The 25,820-nt window shown below is 38.8% G+C and overlaps 1 protein-coding gene across 1 annotated transcript; it reads left to right on the top strand.

Moving 5' to 3' along the window:
- LOC132547446 (caspase-3-like) lies at positions 1–24,927 on the top strand. Its single transcript, XM_060211201.1, has 5 exons — positions 1–203; positions 19,584–19,831; positions 21,750–21,925; positions 22,790–22,943; positions 24,677–24,927. Exons 1-5 carry the CDS (start codon positions 1–3, stop codon positions 24,925–24,927), a joined length of 1,032 nt encoding a protein of 343 aa, XP_060067184.1.
- Positions 24,928–25,820: the final 893 nt, after the last annotated feature.

Here is a 25,820-nt window from a genome sequence, read left to right as displayed (position 1 = left end):
ATGTCTAAACTGACTGATATGGATACAATTAGCCCTTTTGACCACATGTCCCCTAAGAGAAAATCACATGGTTCCACAATAGATATCCATGTGGAATATGACCGGAAGGATTCCGCCACATCAGGCACAACATCCGCTTCGTCTCCAAGAATGAGCCCTTGTTCCGTGGAATCGGGGTCGCCGTACCTTCTGAGAAAAGTCAGGTATGTGAAATGTTAGGTGTGATGTTTTATTTGTTAAATACATCTCTATATTCATGTACATATGCAGGTGACCGTCAGAGAACATTTATGTCTCGGTGACCAGTATTGAACAATTACATCACCGTAACCAGTACTGAACAGTTACATCTCATTAACCAGTATTGAACAGTTACATCTCGGTGACCAGTATTGAACAGTTACATCTCCGTAACCAGTATTGAACAGTTACATCACCGTCACCAGTACTGAACAGTTACATCACCGTAACCAGTATTGAACAGTTACATCTCCGTCACCAGTATTGAACAGTTACATCACCGTAACCAGTATTGAACAGTTACATCTCCGTAACCAGTACTGAACAGTTACATCTCCGTAACCAGTATTGAACAGTTACATCTCCGTAACCAGTTTGAACATTTACATCTCCGTCACCAGTACTGAACAGTTACATCTCCGTAACCAGTTTGAACATTTACATCTCCGTCACCAGTACTGAACATTTACGTATCAGTAACCTGTTTTGTATTGGACACATACGGTTATTAGTATTGTATCAAAAATTTTCGTCACGGTTATCTGTATTGAGCACATACGTTACTGTTACCTGTATTGAACACATACGTCACGGTTACCTGTATTGAGCACATACGTTACTGTTACCTGTATTGAACACATACGTCACGGTTACCTGTATTGAACACATACGTAACTGTTACCTGTATTGAACACATACGTCACGGTTACCTGTATTGAACACATACGTTACTGTTACCTGTATTGAACACATACTTAACGGTTACCTGTATTGAGCACATACGTCACGGTTACCTGTATTGAGCACATACGTCACGGTTATCTGTATTGAACACATACGTCACGGTTATCTGTATTGAACACATACGTCACGGTTACCTGTGTTGAACACATAAGTCACGGTTACCTGTATTGAGCACATACGTTACTGTTACCTGTATTGAGCACATACGTTACTGTTACCTGTATTGAACACATACGTTACTGTTACCTGTATTGAACACATACGTCACGGTTACCTGTATTGAGCACATACGTCACGGTTACCTGTATTGAGCACATACGTCACGGTTATCGGTACTGAGCACATACGTCACGGTTACCTGTATTGAGCACACACGTCACGGTTATCGGTACTGAGCACATACGTCACGGTTACCTGTATTGAACACATACGTCACGGTTACCTGTGTTAACACATACGTCACGGTTACCTGTATTGAGCACACACGTCAAGGTTATCAGTATTGAAAACATACGTCACGGTTATCTGTATTGAAAACATTCGTCACGGTTATCTGTATTGAGTATATACGTCACGGTTACCTGTGTTGAACACATACGTCACGGTTATCTGTATTGAACACATACTTCACGGTTACCTGTATTAAACACATACGTCACGTCACGGTAATCTGTATTGAACACATACGTCTCGGTTATCTGTATTGAACACATACGTCACGGTTACCTGTATTGAGCACATACGTTACTGTTACCTGTATTGAACACATAAGTCACGGTTACCTGTATTGAACAAATACGTCACGGTTACCTGTATTGAACACATACGTCACGGTAATCTGTATTGAACACATACGTCACGGTTACCTGTGTTGAACACATACGTCACGGTTACCTGTATTGAACATATACGTCACGGTTATCTGTATTGAGCACATACGTTACTGTTACCTGTATTGAGCACATACGTCACGGTTATCGGTACTGTGCACATACGTCAAGGTTACCTGTATTGAACACATACGTCAAGGTAATCTGTATTGAGCACATACGTCACGGTAATCTGTATTGAACACATACGTCACGGTAATCTGTATTGAACACATACGTCACGGTTACCTGTGTTGAGCACATACGTCACGGTTACCTGTATTGAGCACACACGTCAAGGTTATCAGTATTGAAAACATACGTCACGGTTATCTGAATTGAAAACATACGTCACGGTTACCTGTGTTGAACACATACGTCACGGTTATCTGTATTGAACACATACTTCACGGTTGCCTGTATTAAACACATACGTCACGTCACGGTAATCTGTATTGAACACATACGTCTCGGTTATCTGTATTGAACACATACGTCACGGTAATCTGTATTGAGCACATACGTTACTGTTACCTGTAGTGAGCGCATGCGTTACTGTTACCTGTATTGAACACATACGTCACGGTTACCTGTATTGAACACATACGTCACGGTTACCTGTATTGAACAAATACGTCACGGTTACCTGTATTGAACACATACGTCACGGTAATCTGTATTGAACATATACGTCACGGTTATCTGTATTGAGCACATACGTTACTGTTACCTGTATTGAGCACATACGTCACGGTTATCGGTACTGAGCACATACGTCAAGGTTACCTGTATTGAACACATACGTCAAGGTAATCTGTATTGAGCACATACGTCACGGTAATCTGTATTGAGCACATACGTCACGGTAATCTGTATTGAACACATACGTCACGGTAATCTGTATTGAACACATACGTCACGGTAATCTGTATTGAACACATACGTCACGGTTATCTGTATTGAACACATACGTCACGGTAATCTGTATTGAACACATACGTCACGGTTATCTGTATTGAACACATACGTCACGGTAATCTGTATTGAGCACATACGTCACGGTAATCTGTATTGAACACATACGTCACGATTATCTGTATTGAACACATACGTCACGGTAATCTGTATTGAGCACATACGTCACGGTAATCTGTATTGAACACATACGTCACGGTAATCTGTATTGAACACATACGTCTCAGTAATAAATACCATATATGTATAATTAAAGATACATAATACTTGTAAATATATTATCATACATACCAGTTACAGCACTTCCGATACCAGTTACAGCACTACAGATACCAGTTACAGCACTACAGATACCAGTTACAGCACTAGATCCAGTTACAGCACTTCCGATACCAGTTACAGCACTACAGGTACCAGTTACAGCACTACAGATACCAGTTACAGCACTACAGATACCAGTTACAGCACTTCCGATACCAGTTACAGCACTACAGATACCAGTTACAGCACTACAGATACCAGTTACAGCACTTCCGATACCAGTTACAGCACTACAGATACCAGTTACAGCACTACAGATACCAGTTACAGCACTAGATACCAGTTACAGCACTTCCGATACCAGTTACAGCACTACAGGTACCAGTTACAGCACTACAGATACCAGTTACAGCACTACAGATACCAGTTACAGCACTTCCGATACCAGTTACAGCACTACAGATACCAGTTACAGCACTACAGATACCAGTTACAGCACTTCCGATACCAGTTACAGCACTACAGATACCAGTTACAGCACTACAGATACCAGTTACAGCACTAGATACCAGTTACAGCACTTCCGATACCAGTTACAGCACTACAGGTACCAGTTACAGCACTACAGATACCAGTTACAGCACTAGATACCAGTTACAGCACTAGATACCAGTTACAGCACTACAGATAACAGTTACAGCACTTCAGATACCAGATATACCACAACATATCACCAGATATATCACAACATATCACCAGAGATATCACAACAATCTCACAACATATCACCAGAGATACCAGAGATATCACAACATATCACCAGATATATCACAACAATCACCAGATATATCACAACAATCACCAGAGATATCACAATATATCATCAGAGATATCACAACATATCACCAGAGATATCACAACATATCACCAGAGATACCAGAGATATCACAACATATCACCAGATATATCACAATATATCACCAGAGATATCACAATATATCATCAGATATATCACAACAATCACCAGAGATATCACAATATATCATCAGAGATATCACAACATATCACCAGAGATATCACAATATATCATCAGAGATATCACAACATATCACCAGATATATCACAATATATCACCAGAGATATCACAATATATCATCAGATATATCACAACAATCACCAGAGATATCACAATATATCATCAGAGATATCACAACATATCACCAGATATATCACAACATATCACCAGAGATACCAGATATATCACAACATATCACCAGATATATCACAACATATCACCAGATATATCACAACAATCACCAGAGATATCACAATATATCATCAGAGATATCACAACATATCACCAGAGATATCACAACATATCACCAGAGATACCAGAGATATCACAACATATCACCAGATATATCACAATATATCACCAGAGATATCACAACATATCACCAGAGATATCACAACATATCACCAGATATATCACAACAATCACCAGAGATATCACAACATATCACCAGAGATATCACAACATATCACCAGATATATCACAACAATCACCAGAGATATCACAATATATCATCAGAGATATCACAACATATCACCAGAGATACCAGATATATCACAACATATCACCAGATATATCACAACAATCACCAGAGATATCACAATATATCATCAGAGATATCACAACATATCACCAGAGATACCAGAGATATCACAACATATCACCAGATATATCACAACATATCACCAGAGATATTACAATATATCATCAGATATATCACAACATATAACCAGATATATCACAACATATCACCAGTATATATCACAACATATCACCAGAGATATCACAATATATCATCAGATATATCACAACATATCACCAGAGATACCAGAGATATCACAACATATCACAAGAGATATCACAACATATCACCAGAAATATCACAATGGAGAGTTGATATTTGAACACTAACCTCATTAACCTGTATAACAGATAGATACAAGATAAATCGCGATAGATACTACATATATAACCATAGATACCAAGTAGATCACGATAGATACCAGGTACTATCACCAGATATATCACCAGATATATCACCATAGATACAAGATATATCGCGATAGATACTAGATGTATAACCATAGATACCAAGTAGATCACGATAGATACCGGGTACTTCACCATGGATACCTGATATATCACCATAGATACAAGATAAATCGCGATAGATACTATATATATAACCATAGATACCAAGTAGATCACGATAGATACCGGGTACTTCACCATGGATACCTGATATATCACCATAGATACAAGATATATCACCATAGGTACCAGATATATCACCATAGGTACCAGATATTTATCATATATCACCATAGGTACCAGATATTTATCAAATGAAGTTTGCACATCTGCGGGTATTGAACTAGGACTTCATGAGACGAAACCATTATGGTTACTCAACCAGTGTTAAGTTAAATGGAAAAAATACATAAACGAGTACTGAACGAGTACTGCCTTAAAGGAAGATTAACAGGACTAAATCAGACGAAGATATTGCGAGTATTGAACCAGTACTACATCAGACGAAGATATTGCGAGTATTGAACCAGTACTACATCAGACGAAGATATTGCGAGATATTGATATCCAGTACTACATCATATCGAAGATATATCACAAGTATTGAATATCCAACAGTACTATCATCAGACGAAGATATATGCGAGTATTGAACCAGTACTACATCAGACGAAGATATACGAGATATATCACAACCAGTATCATATATCACATAGACCAGAGATATACAAGTATGAACCAGTATATCACAACATATCGAGATATCACGAGTATATCACCAGTATATCTAACATCAGACCAGATATATCAGATATCACGAGATATATCCACAACATATCATCAGAGATATCACATATCACCAGAGATATCACTATCACCAGATATATACAACAATCAGACGAAGATATACGAGATACTGATCACCAGTACTACATACAGACGAAGATATACTACATCAGATATCGAGTAAGTATTGAACCAGTACTACATCAGACGAAGATATTGCGAGTATTGAACCAGTACTACATCAGACGAAGATATACGAGTACTGAACCAGTACTACATCAGACGAAGATATACGAGTACTGAACCAGTACTACATCAGACGAAGATATTGCGAGTATTGAACCAGTACTACATCAGACGAAGATATTGCGAGTATTGAACCAGTACTACATCAGACGAAGATATACGAGTACGTTACTAGTACGCCATATGTCAGACTGTGACTCATAAAGGCAAGACTGCGGATTTCTGCATCAGAAAATTGTCATGATTATCTAATTTCTTAGTAAACCAGCAAGTATTACCAGATTGATGCGAATGTTTGTCAGACTGGTCTGTAAAAAAAAGCTATACACATTGACATGATATCTGTACGACCTCTGCCTTCCTCCTATTGGTCAAAGACCTGGCAGTAGATAGCGGAGTCTGGTAGTGGTTGGTACCAATGTGCCACGTTTAATTGTAGTTATACGACAGACACTTACTTTGATTCGGACAGGTTCATTGCACACGTTGTTATCTGTATTAGAATCGAGGTGAAGGATAATTGCCGTAAACAAGGTATAATAACTTAGTTAGGAAGGCGTATTAGTTTGATCTCCCAGACGTCACGTCAGTGACAGCTAGGATTGCCTGCTAAGGCCCTACATATTGATGCTACATCGATCGACTGGGGGTCGGACGAAGTGAAACACGTGTCATTGCTATACTACTCCTCAAAAAATATCCAAAGGTCGACTTCGATATATCAAAGTCCGTGATCGATGTTGAAATATGTACCAAATGCTCATACGAGATGATGGCTACCGTGGGTAGTCCGTCATACCGGAAGTGACTATTAAGGACTAACTAGATAAAGGCCTCTATATGTTCTACCAACGGAAAACAAAAATCAAAATATCATAAAACTTCGCAAAGGATCTGGTTCTTACACCATATTGTAGAACTTTTCAAGACGACCCTATATCTACCTGGATATGTCATGGTCGGGTGGCGCAGTAGTAACGCACTCGCCTTTCACCAGGCCGACTGGGGTTCGATTCCCGGAACGGACGTGAAAAGGTCACCTGCCCGATCACGTGGGTTTTCCCTGGGTACTCCGGTTTGAAACAGTCCCAGATATACAATAAGACCCCTCGCGCGCTTACATCCGGGCCAACAAGAGTGATTAGTATAAGTTGACATAACTTGTTTCGCAATTGTTGTAAAATAAATAAAGTTTATATAAAAAAAAAAAAAAAAAAATTAAAGGGGAATGCTCAACAATGCAAAATATCACTGCTCGAGCCTCCTCACAAAATATGTCCTGTCACGCCAACAGACATAAAAATGATGGCAAAGAAAAATCCTCCACTACAACAGATATGGTACAACAATCCCGAGTAAACATATGTACATACATGTTATGGCCAAGTCTAAAAAATATTCATTCTCTGGCCTGAAATTTCATTTTGCACTACATTCGTGTACAGCGACCAAGTGTGAAACAGTGGTTTAAAGCCAGATATAGTTTAAATTACATGAGAGGAGTGTTATTCAACATCAGCTCGGTAATGATAATCACGTAATCAACATTGCCGGCAGCGTGATCCGTATTGGTACCTTGATATTTACAATCCTTTTCTTTACACATCTTCCTAGTTGTTAATAGATTGACATCGTTGGGTATATGAGACGAATTGATAGGTTAACACATATCGTAAACAATGAATATATATCACGAGTATTTATCAATGAGTATTTATGTTAGTGAGGGCAACCAGTGCTTTATGGTCTATTGTAGCAGGGTCATTGTCTCTTGTTAACGGTATTTTATAGCAGGGTCATTGTCTCTTGTTAATGGTATTTTGTAGCAGGGTCATTGTCTCTAGTTAATTGTATTTTGTAGCAGGGTCATTGTCTCTAGTTAATGGTATTTTGTAGCAGGGTCATTCCCTCTAGTTAACGGTATTTTGTAGTAGGGTCATTGTTTCTAGTAAATGGTATTTGGTAGCAGGGTCATTGTCTCTTGTTAATGGTATTTTGTAGCAGGGTCATTGTCTCTTGTTAACGGTATTTTATAGCAGGGTCATTGTCTCTTGTTAATAGTATATGACACAGGGTCATTGCCTCTAGTTAATGGTATTTTGTAACAGGGTCATTGTCTCTAGTTAATGGTGTTTTGTAGCAGGGTCATTGCCTCTAGTTAACGGTATTTTGTAGCAGGGTCATTGCCTCTATTTTACGGTATTTTGTAGCAGGGTCATTGTCTCTTGTTAATGGTATTTTGACACAGGGTCATTGCCTCTAGTTAATGGTATTTTGTAACAGGGTCATTGTCTCTCGTTAATGGTATTTTGTAGCAGGGTCATTGCCTCCAGTTAACGGTATTTTGTAGCAGGGTCATTGTTTCTAGTTAATGGTATTTTGACACAGGGTCATTGCCTCTAGTTAATTGTATTTTGTAGCAGGGTCATTGTCTCAAGTTAATGGTATTTTGTAGCAGGGTCATTGTTTCTAGTTAATGGTATTTTGTAGCAGGGTCATTGTTTCTAGTTATAGCTATTTTGTAGCAGGGTCATTGTGTCTAGTTAATGGTATTTTGTAGCAGGGTCATTGTTTCTAGTTAATGGTATTTTGTAGCAGGGTCATTGTTTCTAGTAAATGGTATTTGGTAGCAGGGTCATTGTCTCTAGTTAATGGTATTTTGTAGCAGGGACATTGTCTCTAGTTAATGGTATTTTGTAGCAAGGTCATTGCCTCTAGTTAATTGTATTTTGTAACAGGGTCATTGTCTCTAGTTAATGGTGTTTTGTAGCAGGGTTATTGCCTCTAGTTAACGGTATTTTGTAGCAGGGTCATTGTCTCTCGTTAATGGTATTTTGTAGCAGGGTCATTGTCTCTAGTTAATGGTATTTTGTAGCAGGGTCATTGCCTCTATTTTACGGTATTTTGTAGCAGGGTCATTGTCTCTTGTTAATGGTATTTTGACACAGGGTCATTGCCTCTAGTTAATGGTATTTTGTAACAGGGTCATTGTCTCTCGTTAATGGTATTTTGTAGCAGGGTCATTGCCTCTAGTTAACGGTATTTTGTAGCAGGGTCATTGTTTCTAGTTAATGGTATTTTGTAGCAGGGTCATTGTCTTTTGTTAATGGTATTTTGTTACAGGGTCATTGTCTCTAGTTAATTGTATTTTGTTACAGGGTCATTGTCTCAAGTTAATGGTATTTTGTAACAGGGACATTGTTTCTAGTTAATGGTATTTTGTAGCAAGGTCATTGCCTCTAGTTAATGGTATTTTGTAGCAGCGTCATTGCCTCTATTTTACGGTATTTTGTAGCAGGGTCATTGTCTCTTGTTAATGGTATTTTGACACAGGGTCATTGCCTCTAGTTAATGGTATTTTGTAACAGGGTCATTGTCTCTCGTTAATGGTATTTTGTAGCAGGGTCATTGTTTCTAGTTAATGGTATTTTGTAGCAAGGTCATTGCCTCTAGTTAATGGTATTTTGTAGCAGGGTCATTGTCTCTAGTTAATGGTATTTTGTAGCAGGGTCATTGTTTCTAGTAAATGGTATTTGGTAGCAGGGTCATTGTTTCTAGTAAATGGAATTTGATAGCAGGGTCATTGTCTTTTGTTAATGGTATTTTGTAGCAGGGACATTGTCTCTAGTTAATGGTATTTTGTAGCAAGGTCATTGCCTCTAGTTAATGGTATTTTGTAGCAGGGTCATTGCCTCTATTTTACGGTATTTTGTAGCAGGGTCATTGTTTCTAGTTAATGGTATTTTGTAGCAGGGTCATTGTCTCTCGTTAATGGTATTTTGTAGCAGGGTCATTGTCTTTTGTTAATGGTATTTTGTAGCAGGGTCATTGTTTCTAGTTAATGGTATTTTGTAGCAAGGTCATTGTCTCTAGTTAATGGTATTTTGTCGCAGGGTCATTGTCTCTAGTTATAGGTATTTTGTAGCAGTGTCATTGTTTCTAGTTAATGGTATTTTGTAGCAGGGTCATTGTCTCTCGTTAATGGTATTTTATAGCAGGGTCATTGTCTCTAGTTAATGGTATTTTGTAGCAGGGTCATTGTCTCTAGTTAATGGTATTTTGTAGCAGGGTCATTGTTTTTAGTTAATGGTATTTTGTAGCAGGGTCATTGTTTCTAGTTAATGGTATTTTGTAGCAAGGTCATTGCCTCTAGTGAATGGTATTTTGTAGCAGGGTCATTGTCTCTAGTTAATGGTATTTTGTAGCAGGGTCATTGTCTCTAGTTAACGGTATTTTGTAGCGGGGACATTGCCTCTAGTTATAGGTATTTTGTAGCAGGGTCATTGTCTCTCGTTAATGGTATTTGTAGCAGGGTCATTGTCTCTAGTTATAGATATTTTTAGCAAGGTCATTGTCTCTAGTTAATGGTATTTTGTAACAGGGTCATTGTCTCTCGTTAATGGTATTTTGTCGCAGGGTCATTGTCTCTAGTTATAGGTATTTTGTAGCAGGGTCATTGTCTCTAGTTAATGGTATTTTGTAGCTGGGTCATTGTCTCTAGTTAACGGTATTTTGTAACAGGGTCATTGCCTCTAGTTAATGGTATTTTGTAGCGGGGACATTGTCTCTAGTTAATGGTATTTTGTAGCGGGGACATTGTCTCTAGTTAACGGTATTTTGTAGCAGGGTGATGTTCTAGTTAACGGTACTTTGTAGCAGGGTTATTGTCTCTTGTTCATGTGAAACCCTATGGAGGTTATCGGCCCCTGAAAGGGAGATAATATCTATAATGGATATTGGTTCTAATTAGTGTTATATTAAGTATATAATTGTTTATTATTTATAGATATAAAATGTTTAAACTGTAGTTGACTGTGTGTATTAGATGTTACAGACTAGCCGTATTGTTATGTAACAGGTTTATGTTAGGTTGGTACAGTGTAGTGAGAGGTTAAAAGGTTAGTGAACAACGAAGTACCGGCGATGCGGCTTTCGTTGTTTAATGTACCATGTCAAGTAAATTGTACGTTAGCCAAAGCAGATAGTGCTGACAAATGATCATGTAACAATGTCTTTCAAAACTGGAAATAATTTGACAGCCTTGGTCAATTCGGTATATCGTACAAATTTGTCAGTCACTTAGACCTAAGGGATACATAGGGGCTAGTGAGACCGTCCTTCACTTCGGTCGACTCTGTACAGACACGATAGATCGTTGTCGCTAGGCCTAGAAAACTTTGGACACTTAGGAACCCACTAACTGCTAAACGATCACAGGAGTATATCTAGGTTGGGAAGGCCAAATGGATTGTGAGAGATGTCTCTGGTTGTCAATACATTAGAACGTTAAAATTTGCCAGTGCTTTCTTCTTTTGTTCTTCCCACCACACAGCAACACTGTCTCTTGTTCATGGTAGCTTGTAGGGGGACATCATCTCTGCTTGTTGGTTTATCTTTTTGTGATAAACATGATACTATTTGAAATGCCTAGAGCTATAAGTTTAATGTAAAATATCAAATGTTTTGCTGTTGTGTTATTAATGACAAAAGAATACCTCTTTTTTCTTCATAAATTCGTGAAGACAATAATTTAGCGACAGATTTTCTTAGTTAGTGTCTTTATCAAATCAAATGCTGATATTTCATCTGCAAAATGATTGCTGTCCCGGACACCAACCTGTGATAAAGGTAGCAGTCAACCATCCCCGACAGTCCAGAAAGAACGAGGAATGCCGGAAATCAGGGCTATTTGGTGCTGTAGTCTTGTTTTCTCCTGAAACCCTTTCACCTTTCTCTTATTCAAGGAAATCAATTTAAATTGATGTAGCCATTATTTAGGAGGAAATCACGGGCATTAAAGTATCCATCGATCGGGCCTAATGACGTTAACACCGGAGGGCAGATTTTGTATAGTAATTACAATCAGCTAATGTTTGACGGGCCCGGTTTACCCATCTATATGCACGTGTGGTTCAAGGGGCCATGATCAGATTGAGTCCTCTCCTGATAGAGGACGAACACCAACTAATGAGTCAGTGGCAGACGTCCATGTCGTGAAGGAGACACAGGGTCATGTTGCATGCTGCTTGGTGCAATTTACTGGGCTTCAGTTTCTAATCACAAACCTGCCTTCGCAAGAAAAATATACTTAAGAAACACGCTTCTTATGTCACTTATCACGTATGTGGTTATACGTCATCAGAGACCGGATATTACACCACAGCGAAATTACTACATTTTTTTTCTAATCCAGGACTGGTGGGAACGATTGTAAAGTGGAAAGTTAGACAATGGAATAGGAATGCTTAATTCCTGGATTACACGCGTCAACTTCACCGTGGCATGTACATTATTTTGTCTTGAGCATGCCTATGCAAGTGTTTTGTGGTTTGAATTGCAATAGTTAAACACTTCACATATACACTAGTTTTTCTGAAGAGTAAAGAATATATTCACGAATGTGACTTAATATGGAGACGTCGACAGATTCACTGACACCAACTCTCCTGAGTCCTCACAACTCCGTTGACTGTCCCGGTTCTCCCTACATTTTACGTAGGCCTAGGTAAGTACATTTGTAGGACCTAAATCTTACGTAGGCATAGGTAGGTAAAACTGTAGGGCCTACATCTTACGTAGGTATAGGTAGGTACTTTTTCAGGGCCTACATCTTACGTAGGTATAGGTAGGTACATTTGCAGGGCCTACATCTTAAGTAGGTATAGGTAGGTACTTTTGCAGGGCCTACATCTTACATAGACATAGATAGGAACATTTGTAGGGCCTACATCTTACGTAGACATAGGTAGGTACATTTGTAGGGCCTACATCTTACGTAGACATAGGTAGATACATTTGTAGGGCCTACATCTTACGTAGACATAGGTAGGTACATTTGTAGGGCCTACAACTTACGTAGGTATAGGTAGGTATAGGTGGGATCTCTACTTGAACTTTTACCGAATTATATCATGGAACATCATTTACTTCCTCAGATTTGACAAAACTTATGTTTATGACATGCCTCGAAGTATAGGAATGACTGAAGGAGCGAGGTATTTAGTGACTATAAAAAATATCATTGAACTGAGCCATTCTTATCATATACATTTTGTAATTGTTTACTATATACCGCGTCAGGTATGATAAATTACAATGCTACGAATGGTTATACTCATTAGAATGATGTGTAACACACGGTGACTAAGACACGACCGATATACCCTTGTGATGTCGCCAACCCAGGTACGGTAAATTAATCCAACACAACCGATATACCCTGGTGCTGTCACCATCCCAGATACGGTAAAATGATCCAACACAGCCGAAATACCTTGGTGCTGTCACCAACCCAGATACGGTTAAAAGATCCAACACAGCCGATATACCGTGGTGCTGTCGCCAACCCAGATACGACAAAATGATCCAACACAACCGATATACCCTGGTGCTGTCACCAACCCAGATACGGTAAAATAATCCAACACAGCCGATATACCCTGGTGCTGTCACCAACCCAGATACGACAAAATGATCCAACACAACTGATATACCTTGGTGCTGTTACCAACCCAGATACGGTTAAATAATTCAACACAGCCGATATACCCTGGTGCTGTCACCAACCCAGATACGGTTAAATAATCCAACACAGCCGATATACCCTGGTGCTGTCGCCAACCCAGATACGGTTAAATGATCCAACACAGCTGATATATACCCTGGTGCTGTCGTCAACCAGATACGACAAAATGATCCAACACAGCCGATATACCCTGGTGCTGTCACCAACACAACCGATATACCCTGGTGCTGTCACCAGCCCAGATACGGTAAAATAATCCAACACAGCCGTTATACCCTGTTGCTGTCACCAACCCAGATACGGTAAAATAATCCAACACAGCCGATATACCCTGTTGCTGTCACCAACCCAGATACGGTAAAATGATCCAACACAACCGATATACCCTGTTGCTGTCGCTTACTCACACACGACAGACAATTGATCTGTTACCTCCGTGATCCTTTTTATTGTGAAACTGAAAACGAATTGAATCAATATTTGGATGTTTGTGATGAAGGGAAAGGCGAACGAATTATATTGGACTAGGAATATTTATATGGAGTCAAAATCGATTCTTTACAAACACTGTTGATATATCACAGAACAATTGATTCACTTCCTCGGCATGTTCACGTTCTAATTGGTAAAAGTACATCCTTTAATCACTTCAACAATTTAATAATAAAATATCAACTCATGTTCTGTTATGAGAAGCCATCATTTAAGTAGATTTCTAATTTATTTCGATGATAATGTAGAAACTTCGTTTTAAAGAATGAAGGTAGATCCTGAGAAATTTAATGTATATTTTCCAGTTAAATATATAAAACTATATGCAAGAACCAACAGTAACACATTAAAACTATTCTTGTGACATCTGGGAATCAAACAATAAAAGTGAGGATGGTGAACATCTAGTTCAATCTCTACTGAGTAAGCCCGGTAGTATTTAGTCTACTGTAAAAATAGTATTGTCAATAGGAAATTTATAGGTTTGTCATCCAAATCCTTTTTGAAAGCGTGAAATGTAACAGTGCTCGTAGGTAAAAGTGACACAAATACTCCGTACTGGTCACACAGCTCAATCAGTTCAGTTAGAGGTGTAGGGATAAGGAGAAAAGTATAAAGGCATATCTAGCTTTCATGCTGGAGCGTGATTGGGTGGTCAAGAATAATGGACACCAAGTTTTTAAATCACTTTGATATAAAATTCAGTTCCGGTTAGCCTCCTGTCATATCATCCGTTGTGTTGCGTAGTCTAGCACGACGAAGTTCGTCAAAGTTATGTTTTAAATATATCAATAACATGACTCATCATTTGATTTAAAATTACCCAGTCAATACCCCGTGAACTTTGTACAAAGGACACACATAGATGATCTTACATGAGTGTCAATGTATTATGGAATTTATTAAACGAGTTCAATAATTTGATATGTCACGAGCCGATAGCTTATATTTTATCATGTGATATGAATGTTTTTTTTTTTTTTTTTTGGAGAGGATCGCCATTTCCTTTCATATTAATTATAGGAAAATATTTCAGCCAGTTCCTTCCTTTCGATATAGAATGAGGATTTCGCTAATTTCTCTGTGTTCTCCGTCTCCTCTCGTCCGTGAGTTATCGCTTATACATGCGGTTCCCCGCTGTAAGCCAATAGATAAACTAATAACCACACTATTCCGCCATTTCTCTCATTATTTACAAACGAGACCACCCAATTATTGCTTCCATAGCAACGTTTTTTGTAATCCCTAATAGGACAAATTATAATGACAGCATCTAGCCAAGTTTGAATACAATTGATAAGGGTTGGTAAATCTATTACTTTATACAACGAAGTGTGTGTACAAGGTTACCAGTGACTGACAAATTCCTTTATACAACAAAGTGTGTGTACAAGGTTACCAGTGACTGACAAATTCCTTTATACAACAAAGTGTGTGTCCAAGGTTACCGGTGGCTGCCAAATTCCTTTATACAACAAAGTGTGTGTACAAGGTTACCGGTGGCTGCCAAATTCCTTTATACAACAAAGTGTGTGTCCAAGGTTACCGGTGGCTACCAAATTCCTTTATACTATAAAGTGTGTGTCCAAGGTTACCGGTGGCTGCCAAATTCCTTTATACTATAAAGTGTGTGTACAAGGTTACCGGTGGCTGCCAAATTCCTTTATACAACAAAGAGTGTTTCCAAGGTTACCGGTGGCTGCCAAGCCTTCTACGGAAACAAAGTATCCACATAGTCCTGAATGTTTATTTTAAGGTTCATTGAAATTGGAGTCTAGGATTAGTCCTGAAATTATTCGACCAGTTATAGGTGGCCTTTGGTGACCTTTATCTTCAAGCTCCGGCCTCTGGCGTCGTAATAGGACGAAACATTTGCGTGACATGTTTTCATTCATTATTCGGCACAAAGGTGCTTACATTTTTCTATTACTATTGTGGATGTTTTGTACTAAAGAAATTCGAACTTTCAATGGAAGATCACGTGATGTGTTAACTATGCTAGCTGAAGTAATGGACCATATGACAAAGATTGTCCCTTCATATGATATGTTGTAAGACAAAGTTTGGTTAAACACAACTTGCAAAAATACTATGTGACAGAATAGCAATATACCGACATGGGTACAGAATATGAATTCAAACTCAAATTCGATAAGCGTCATCTGTTTCATCAATGACACCTGTCGTGTAAATTTTGGTCAATCCAAGTTAATAATGTCACGCTTCCCTAATGCGAACAAGGGAAACAACGACATAACCAGACATACTAACGAGCATCAAACACGTCCAACTTCATATCATACAAAGAAATAAAATGTTGAAAATGAGGTCATTATAACGACCATAAATTTTCAACATAATAGTCATCAACCTGTATCTCTCGAAATCGTGTGCTGTGAGTTTAACTGTCATCTGTGACATCTTGCACGAATATCATAAATTGGGCGCAAACCCTTTAATATCGAATCAACCACGACACCTAGACACCATAAGTTGGGGATGTTGCTGTCTAGTAATGGAAAATTGAAAATGGGAAAATAGAAATCATGCTTAACATTGTTTTGTGGAAAAGTGTCTCTATTGGAGCGGCTTGTGTCGAAAAGGTGTTACGTTCTTTATTTCTAATTATGGTGGGTATGAGTGGTGGACGATCATATGATAAACTTACTTGATAAATAAAGTTCTTCTTATTTTAAGACAAGACTTCGACAATACACCAACAAGTGAATGTAAAGGAATTCGCAAGGTCTTTGTGGTCTGCATTGATAAGCTCTCCGATAAATTCAGCCAGGCATGAAAACAAAAACACGTCAGCAAAGAGTGGGCACTGGTTGTCCCTGGTATGCTAATAGTCTGTAGGAAGATCTTACAACCAAATTCGATGAAAGTATTGTCAACCAGAAACGATTTCAGACTGTACATCTTTTCTTTGTCTTGGAGTATTTTTTTAAAAAGAGATGTGCTCCAGTATAGGGTCCACAAGTTCCGTGTATAGAGTGGATGTATGGGATTGCTTGTTTAGTCTCTATGTCTAAGGTCGTGTGATTTATCACTAGAAACAGAACAATAGAAACAGAACAATAGTAACGCAAAAAGATTCAGTTCCCATTGGTCTATGATCATCTTTGGTTCTCAAGTTATATGTAAAGACTGGATGTACGAGATTGCTTGTTTAGTCTGTTTGTCTAAAGTCGTGAGATCAGTTCCCAAGAATCAAAGGACAGGGTCACGTGTCACCATGTCCGTGATCATACACACTTTGCTATTGTGGAGGGGACAAATTGAGTTCTAGCTGGCATCAAGTTTGCTTCGTATTCTGGCTGAACACCTTAAGCCATAAGTTGTTTTGGACTTGGTCTCGTGTTAATTGGGAGTTTTCGCTCAGCACCAGAGGCGATTAGATCTGGCCCCGTGTTAACTGTGGGTTCTCGCCGAGACCATTAGAACCGCCCACCCCTACAATTATTTATTGGAAAACTAACGTCTATTATCTGTATCATTATTATAATGATAAGAAATAAAGGAGTATGGATTTAGTACATATCCAAACAAAAAACAGACTGTAGTAAATCACAAACGGAATTTCATTGACAGACTACTTAATATAGAGCCGGATTACTTTGAAAAACTACTTTTTACAATCTTCAGGGGTAAATTACATAGCAAAATTAATGTAGAAATATGAATGGTTTAAACGTGTTTTGTTGTAGATAAGATATGTACAGTAACTATTTTATGGACATACTATCTGGCATTACATGTTTTTACATGTAGATGAATATGACGAGTTTACTCCATTTGGATAGGTATCGGATTAACTGGGCCGTGATCACCAGATACCCTAAACGCCGTCTCAGTTGAACTGTACATTCACACTATCGATATTAGCTGGATATGTCGTATAGGTTTCCAATTTTGTTAGTTTATGGACTGTCATACAATGTCAACAGTGACGTTTACAAGGCGGAGAAAGGGATGCTGCAGATAAATTGTTTACTCGTGACATCGTTCAGACTGAAATATTGTATTCAAGTAATGGCACTGCAGTAATGGCGACAGACTAGTTAAAATAAAACGTTTTGCAGTATAACTGTTCCACACGCATCGTTAACGGATGGCAACACAACATAAAGCTGTTTTGATGTGCTTGTAATGTAGAAACAGCTCGCTTCCGGCCTGCTTGGCACCCTAGTATATTTAGAGAATTCGATGTTGTTCCCTCGGGCTAAAGGTAGTCGTCTGATGGAGACGTGTATATGGTATTGATGTAGCTTCGATACAAACATTTGATTGATGCAGTATCCAGGGCCATTATATTAGTCATCCTTCAGACACGTGTGCATGTGTTCCTTTTTATGTATGACATCACCCTGCCATCCTATCGTTATATAGTACCGCTGTAGTGTTTACGATCGATGACTGGTGACCGTATAATCTTTCCCATTACTTGTTATTACGGAGTAATCATTTACGAGAGAAGAGAGCACGTTTGTTTCATCGGTAAACAGACTCGTGCTCTTTCTTTTTTAAAAAATCAATACAAGCCAATATATTTCCAGAGAATCTACCTTTCTGGTGACACACATTCCTTATCTGTGTGTAGTAGATATCCATCATAACATTGTTTCGTTCATGTTCATCGTGACTAACATTGTTCTGAATATAAAGTCGTTTGTCTTACCATCAAATTAATATCTGAAACATTGCATATTTAAAATCCAAGGTAGCAAGCAGTATACACTATAAATGACTATAAAGTGGTGAATATAATTGCTTTATTTGCCCCAATAAGTAGAGAGCATGTAAAAAAAATTTCAATTCAAAATCAATTAAATTGAGACAAAATATAGATACACGATATATGTACATTGAGATGTTTCAAAGGGAATGAAGAAATTAGAATCAGAAGTTCCGGAATTGTAAACGTCTCTCAATTCATTTTTGTCAACAGCCATGCTAACTAGGTCAAATCAGAGTAAACGTATTCGCAAAATAAGAGTAGACCCTGATGTCCCGAACGAGACCAATGAGACCAAGTTCCGATCAAAGCTCGACAGCATCTATTACACGAAAATAATGAAACTGGGAACAAGCCCTTGAATACCAAAGACCGATGACGCAGTACTGTTACTATTAATTAATTAATGGAAATTTCACTATTGGAAAATTAGAAATTGTCACCGTTAACAAAAAGCCAAGATGCATTGGCGGAGTTCAATAGTATCAAGTGTTCTATAAAGTGTTCACCAAAGGTCTTTAAGGGTATCATCTAGTATCTAAAAATACGATGCTCCATTGCTTCAGAATACAAATTAAAATAACATCTGTGTTTACTCAACAGTGGAGACAGACGGTCAGTCCGCCCCGGTGCCCCTTCAGAGCCGAACGAGTATAATTTCAATTACCACAAACGGGGCCTTTTTCTGATCATCAACAACAAGAACTTCCATCCCTCTACTGGACAAATGACCCGGGAAGGAACAAACGTTGATGCCGAACGTCTAGAAGAAAGATTCCAGGATTTGGGGTTTGAAGTGAGGCGGTACAATGATGTAGCAAGCGCCAAGATTACTCAGATCATGTACGATGGTAAGTAGAAATACGTTTGTTACATCTAAAACCGAAAGACTAGTTACACCATAACAAATATCAACACAAGCTAGGGAAAGTATTGCTGAGAAAAGGGTTGGAGTAAAGAAGCCGAGGGTGGTAAAGAAGTCGAGGGTGGTAAGAAGCCGAGTGTGGTAAAGGAGCCGAGTGTGGTAAAGAAGCCGAGGGTGGTAATGAAGCCGAGGATGATCAAGAAGCCGAGGATGGTAAGGAAGCCGAAAGAGAAAGAAGCCGAGTGTGGTAAAGAAGACGAGGGTAGTAAAGACGACGAGGGTGGTAAAGACGAGGGTGGTAAAGAAGACGTGGGTGGTAAAGTAACCTAGGGTGGTAAGAAACCGAGAAGGATAAAGAAGCCGAGTGTGGTAAGACGATGGTGGTAACGAACCCGAGGATAGTGTTAAAGACGACGAGGGTGGTAAAGAAGCCGAGTGTGGTAAAGACGACGATTGTGATAAAGACGACGAGTGTGGTAAAGACAACAGTGTAGTAAAGAAGCCAAGGTTGGTAAAGAAGCCAAGGTTGGTAAGAAGCTGATGGTGGTGGTAAAGAAGTTGAGGGTGGTAAGGAAGCCGAGTGTGGTAAAGACGACAAGTGTCGTAAAGACGACGAGTGTGGTAAAGAGGCCGAGGTTGTTAAGAAAGCCGAGGGTGGTATAGAAGCCGATAGGGGTGGTAAAGAAGTTGAGGGTTGTAAAGAAGCCGAGGATAGTTGAGAAGCCGAGGGAGGTAAGGAAGCCAAGGTTGGTAAAGTAGCCGAGGATGGTAAAGAAGCCCGAGGGTGGTAAAGAAGCCGAGTGTGGTAAAGACGCCGAGGGTTTTATAGAAGCCGAGGTTGGTAAGGAAGCCGAGGATGGTAATGAGTTGGGACAGAACGGGAATGTGGTAGGGGAATATTGATAAATAAGAATTAGTCAAAGCGGTGAAAGGTAGATAGGGTTTGGTTTGGGAACCCTGTAGGCAAACAGACGACAAGCTGAGAACACACGTCATCTTGCTTCCCCTACTTATATTACACTACCTAATGTGACGTATATTTGTAAGTGGAAAAGAAAACTCTAAGGGCATTCTAACCAGCTAACCTACATGGTATACAACTAAATACTTGCTAGCTGGAACATGTGAACCCTTCCACAGGAGCTTGGTAACATAACATTTTGTGTAAGCACACAGGAACAGTAATGACTGCGGATTGTTTGGGTTGAAAACGAGGACAGAATGGAAGGTGGTAACGTCAGGAACAATTACAAAACGTAGCCGCCAAAAGACCCGTTTTTTGTGAAGTTTGACGGAAAGAGTTAGAATATGCCCTCACACTGAACAGCAATAGGGTCATCCGCAATGAGGATGTAGGGCTGGAAAAATCGGGTAATTCAATGATAAACCAACATAAAGCATTGTTGTTGTGAAGCAGCTAGGGTCGTAGAATTAAGTGGATCGTTAGCAGGGTGAGGTTTAGTGTGTGTCGGTCAACAGCCTGAGTGGGTCGTTAATTACAGGTTCTATTAACTCTTGGACTAGAAAGACTCGCAACATTTCTTAAACCGATTTCAACTACAACCATCAATACTTTCTAGAACTTTTCATTAAACATCCAGACTGTATTTGTTGATGAATTTGTATACAGCGCGAGTGCAAACGTGCCAGGAAGTATTATATAAACATAGAGGGTGAAAACACATACTGTTAGATATAGGTATCTAAGGATAACTTGTGAAGTGAGTAAAAAGTAACCCTTGGATATCTATATTTACGGGTAACTGGTGGGTATTATAACCTGGGTAACATGTTAAGGTGATGGTTCTAGTTTTTCTGCTCGACGTCCTATTAATATAAATGGTCATTGAAGGACGGTAAATAGTAGGTAATGTATTTGTGGTTTACTGTTGTGTTTTGACCAGCCTCGGAATACGACCACTCCGACTGTGACTGTTTCGGCTGTGCCATCCTTAGCCATGGTATCGAGGGACGTATCTACGCCACGGATGGCATACTGCCACTGGAGATGCTTATTGTCCCCTTTAAGGGTGAGCGCTGTCCCTCACTTGTCGGCAAGCCCAAACTCTTCTTCCTACAGGTTAGTATACAAAGCAATGGTAAGATGACATACTTACAACATCGATATCAAACGGCTAGGGAGACAAAGTGACGTCAATCACAATGACATTCACCTCTTTTTTGGTTTAATAGAGGAAGGAGGGTCTGTTGTGCCATTAACAAAATACACTACCTTTACAAACAAAACGAACTACATGTGCACACTATTAAGCTTTTTTCTTTATAATTTCAAAATATATGGCATTTGAAAAAAGGTCAAGGTCAATTATTTGGTAAACAAAAGCCAGATGGCTTTTCTTATCCAAGTGCTACAGATGAATTTATCACAGAAGTAAATGATGCAGAGGTATTCTTTACAACCTTAGACTGCGATAAGCATTTTGTTTTCGATCATTCATGCCTCAGGCTATTTATAACTTCTGGACGTTATTCGGGTGTTGTCTGAAACATTGAAAATGGAAACATCTGGCGTATTTTATCTAATCTGATGTTAGCCTTTGATCCATGAATGCAAAACGTCAAATATCGTGGTCATATGCCTGCCTTTTGCTTAATCAAAAGAATATCGCTTGAATATTTTAACACATTTGACCCCCGTAATGTTTAAATTTCTCCAGGTGAAGCAAATCAATAGTATTATTCTGAGCATGCTGCATGTGAGATAAAGTCATTTTAACTAAAAAAATATTTCAATGCATTATCACGTCTTTAACCTTGACCTTGGAAATTTATCCTTGCATGCTAATAAATAACGGTATCATCATCCCAGGCCTCTGATAATCAGCCGGTTGCCATTAGGGAGACGGATTACAAACAACAGACCACAGCGTAAACAATATTGTAGAACCCGAAATAATTAAAACTGATATTGACTTGTTACCAGGCATGCCGTGGAATAACCAATGAAGCGTCCCTCGACCTCACCGACAGCGTGTCTGACAGAAGTGGCTACTCCGAAGATTTCGAATCCTGCATCCACCCGCTGAGAAAAATACCTGTGGAGGCAGACTTCTTGTTTTCTTACTCTACTGTCCCAGGTAAACATACGACACTTATATTTTAAAGCTTGGCAGATAATCATAGAATGTTTCCAAAGTTTTCCCTCCTACATTAAAGACAATATTATCCATATACACATACCAAGACTAAGACATCGGACAAGTGCCAAATCGGAAGTACGGGCCGATAATGACCCTTTGTACTGTAAAATCTGTCTGCTTTGAAAACATCAAAAGTAATTTGTCCTTTCATGAAGCAGTGAGATATTTTACATCCTTTAACTATATACTGTTAAATCTGAACAAAATAAGTGTAGAGTCACAATTTGTCAGATTAGAATACATGGTATTTATACACAGCGAAATTGTTAACAAAGCAAGTTTCACCTAGATAAATCTTGCCGCCCACCTAGATATACCCCGCCTCTGTTCTTATTTGCAATGTAGGTGACCTTTTACCTTTAACCTTGACTACGAACATCTAGTTATGTGTAACTATGGTGTGAATCTGAACTTAAACTCTTCAAGGTGCATGTGATATCTTGTAGACAAGTCTTTTATTTCCAAAGTGGTCAAGGGTGACCTTTGACCTTAATTTTAAGCAATGGTCATCAGAATCTAATTAATTGGTGGTATGATGTTATGGTGTGAATATGAACTAATCTGTCCGTGGGCTCATGGGATACACAAGGTTATCTCGGACGCGAGTACCCACTACGTGTCCCGTTACCTAAGTGGAAGGTATAATCATCTAATCCAATCAGGTGATGATTTTAGAAGGTTAAACCCCCAATAAATTATACCACCATTCCCTCATTGTTCCCTCACTTACATTGTAGTTAAGTTGATCACTTTGTGTGTCCACCCGTCCGCCCGTCCTCTGTGTACAGGATATAGCATGAACCACTGAAAATATAAAGTTTGGTCAAGAGAAAAGGTCAAAGGTCTCGCTTGACCACTGTCAAAAAGGAAGGTCTGTGTGCAAGGTAGCTCATGAGCCCCTCTTCAGACTCTTCATGTTCATATCATAACATGACACTATTAACTTTTACACACAATTAGCGTTGTTGCCAATTTGTCAAGGTCAAAGGTCACCCTTGGCTACTTTGGAAATAAATGGTACAAGATATCTTATGAAGCCATCTTCACATTTAATTTATATTCACAACATAACTTTACAGTAACGTCTACACCAAATTAGTAATTGGAAGACATCGGTCAATATTAAACGTCACTTTTGACTACTTTTTAAATAAAATTTTGTGTTCAGAATATCTCTTGGACCCCGCAACTGATTTAGTATTTTTTAAAAAATACAAAGAGCTGGATGTATATCTGTATGACCACCTGTTCAATTCGGTTTTACTCTTCAAGCTGTTTGCTCTCAATCGCCGCAGTCAGGAGCTCTCAAATGAAAGAAATGTGTCTTAAAACCAGTAACTGAACAGAGGTACCTCCCATCCGATGCATGTGATTAACATTATCGGTTAGGCTTGGTGAACTGTAAACGGTAAGTACAGTTCTAGTTAGGGTACCGAGATACGTAGTCGTTATAACAGGTTACGGTATATACAGATACATCTTCAAAAACTGAAAACATGACTTATATTATTCAATCACGTTTTGTAGTTTTACATGATGATGAATGCTAATAAGATTGTAGTCAGTGACCCGGAAAGGGAGTTATCACTTAAGGTCACGTGTAATATACTCTGTATTTATATTGTATGACTGAAGTTGGTTTAATAATCTAGTTTTTGGATACTTGACAGGTTGTTACTCGTGGAGGAATAATCAGGATGGTTCATGGTTCATACAGGCCTTGTGTATTGTCCTGGAAAATTATGGACCTAAAATGGAGCTTCTACACATGCTTACCCAAGTGAACCGAATAGTGACTTACGAATTTGAATCTTGTACTGACGAAGAATTCACGGAGAACATTAAACAGATGCCTTGTATTGTGTCTATGTTGACTAGATATGTCTACTTCCGGCCCAAGAAGCCGGACATCCGGGATTAAGGAATTCTGGTACAAAATTCTGTGTTAGTGTTGAAGGCAGCCTTCATCATCATTATACCTATGTGTAAACATGCTTTTGTGAGCCTTATCCGAGTATTGGGGGTGTAAATGTTTCATCTATATTGTATACAAGTATTTGTAACAGTAGCACATTGGTACAATTAACTCACCTGTCAAAGGTAAGCATTAAATTCAAATTTGAATCAAACTTATTTGGAAGAGCGAGATAGCATTTGCAGCATTTGTGAAAGTGCTAGTCTGAGTAAAATGATTAAGAAAACTTGCGAAAATCCTTTACTAGAAAATGTTTGATATAAACAAGGCAGACAACACGTAACCAGGGGTATATTTGACCGTATACGAGTATTGAAGATTTACTAAAGTGTTTGATATATCCACTGATACATGAACGTCATCCAAACCTACATATCAAAGCCGGCGACAAGGCTTTAGAGCACTACAGCAGGGTTGGGAATGTAATAAAGTGTTGTTTACTGTCGATATACGTTTATATATATATATATATATGCATTCAAATACTGTTGCTCATAAGTTCTATTTTTTTTTTTAATTTGTACTGTTAAAACATGAACGCTAAAGCACTCCACACCGTTATATATATATATATATCTTTCATGTCTCTTTGATAAACTGATGATTCGATTATTTTCCGAAGGAGGAATTTTCCTCCACTAGCTGACGTTTTTTCCGTGGTGAATGACTCGCACGGACGTCCCATAGACATTTGCCTATGGCCTATACCGATATAGACTCTGCCTGTCAAGTTCCCCAGAGACAGAAATAGTCAGTCTACCCATTAACTATATATTCCTAATGGCCTATACAGATATAGACACTCCACCAGTCCCCACGGCCGAGAGAGAAATAACCAG

This window comes from Ylistrum balloti, unplaced genomic scaffold, assembly GCF_031769215.1.
Source record: "Ylistrum balloti isolate Yb309-2 unplaced genomic scaffold, AGI_CSIRO_Ybal_v1 Utg369954, whole genome shotgun sequence".
Taxonomy (NCBI): domain Eukaryota; kingdom Metazoa; phylum Mollusca; class Bivalvia; order Pectinida; family Pectinidae; genus Ylistrum; species Ylistrum balloti.
Note: the sequence above shows the minus strand (reverse complement) of the source record. Positions and strands in the feature narration are given on the sequence as shown.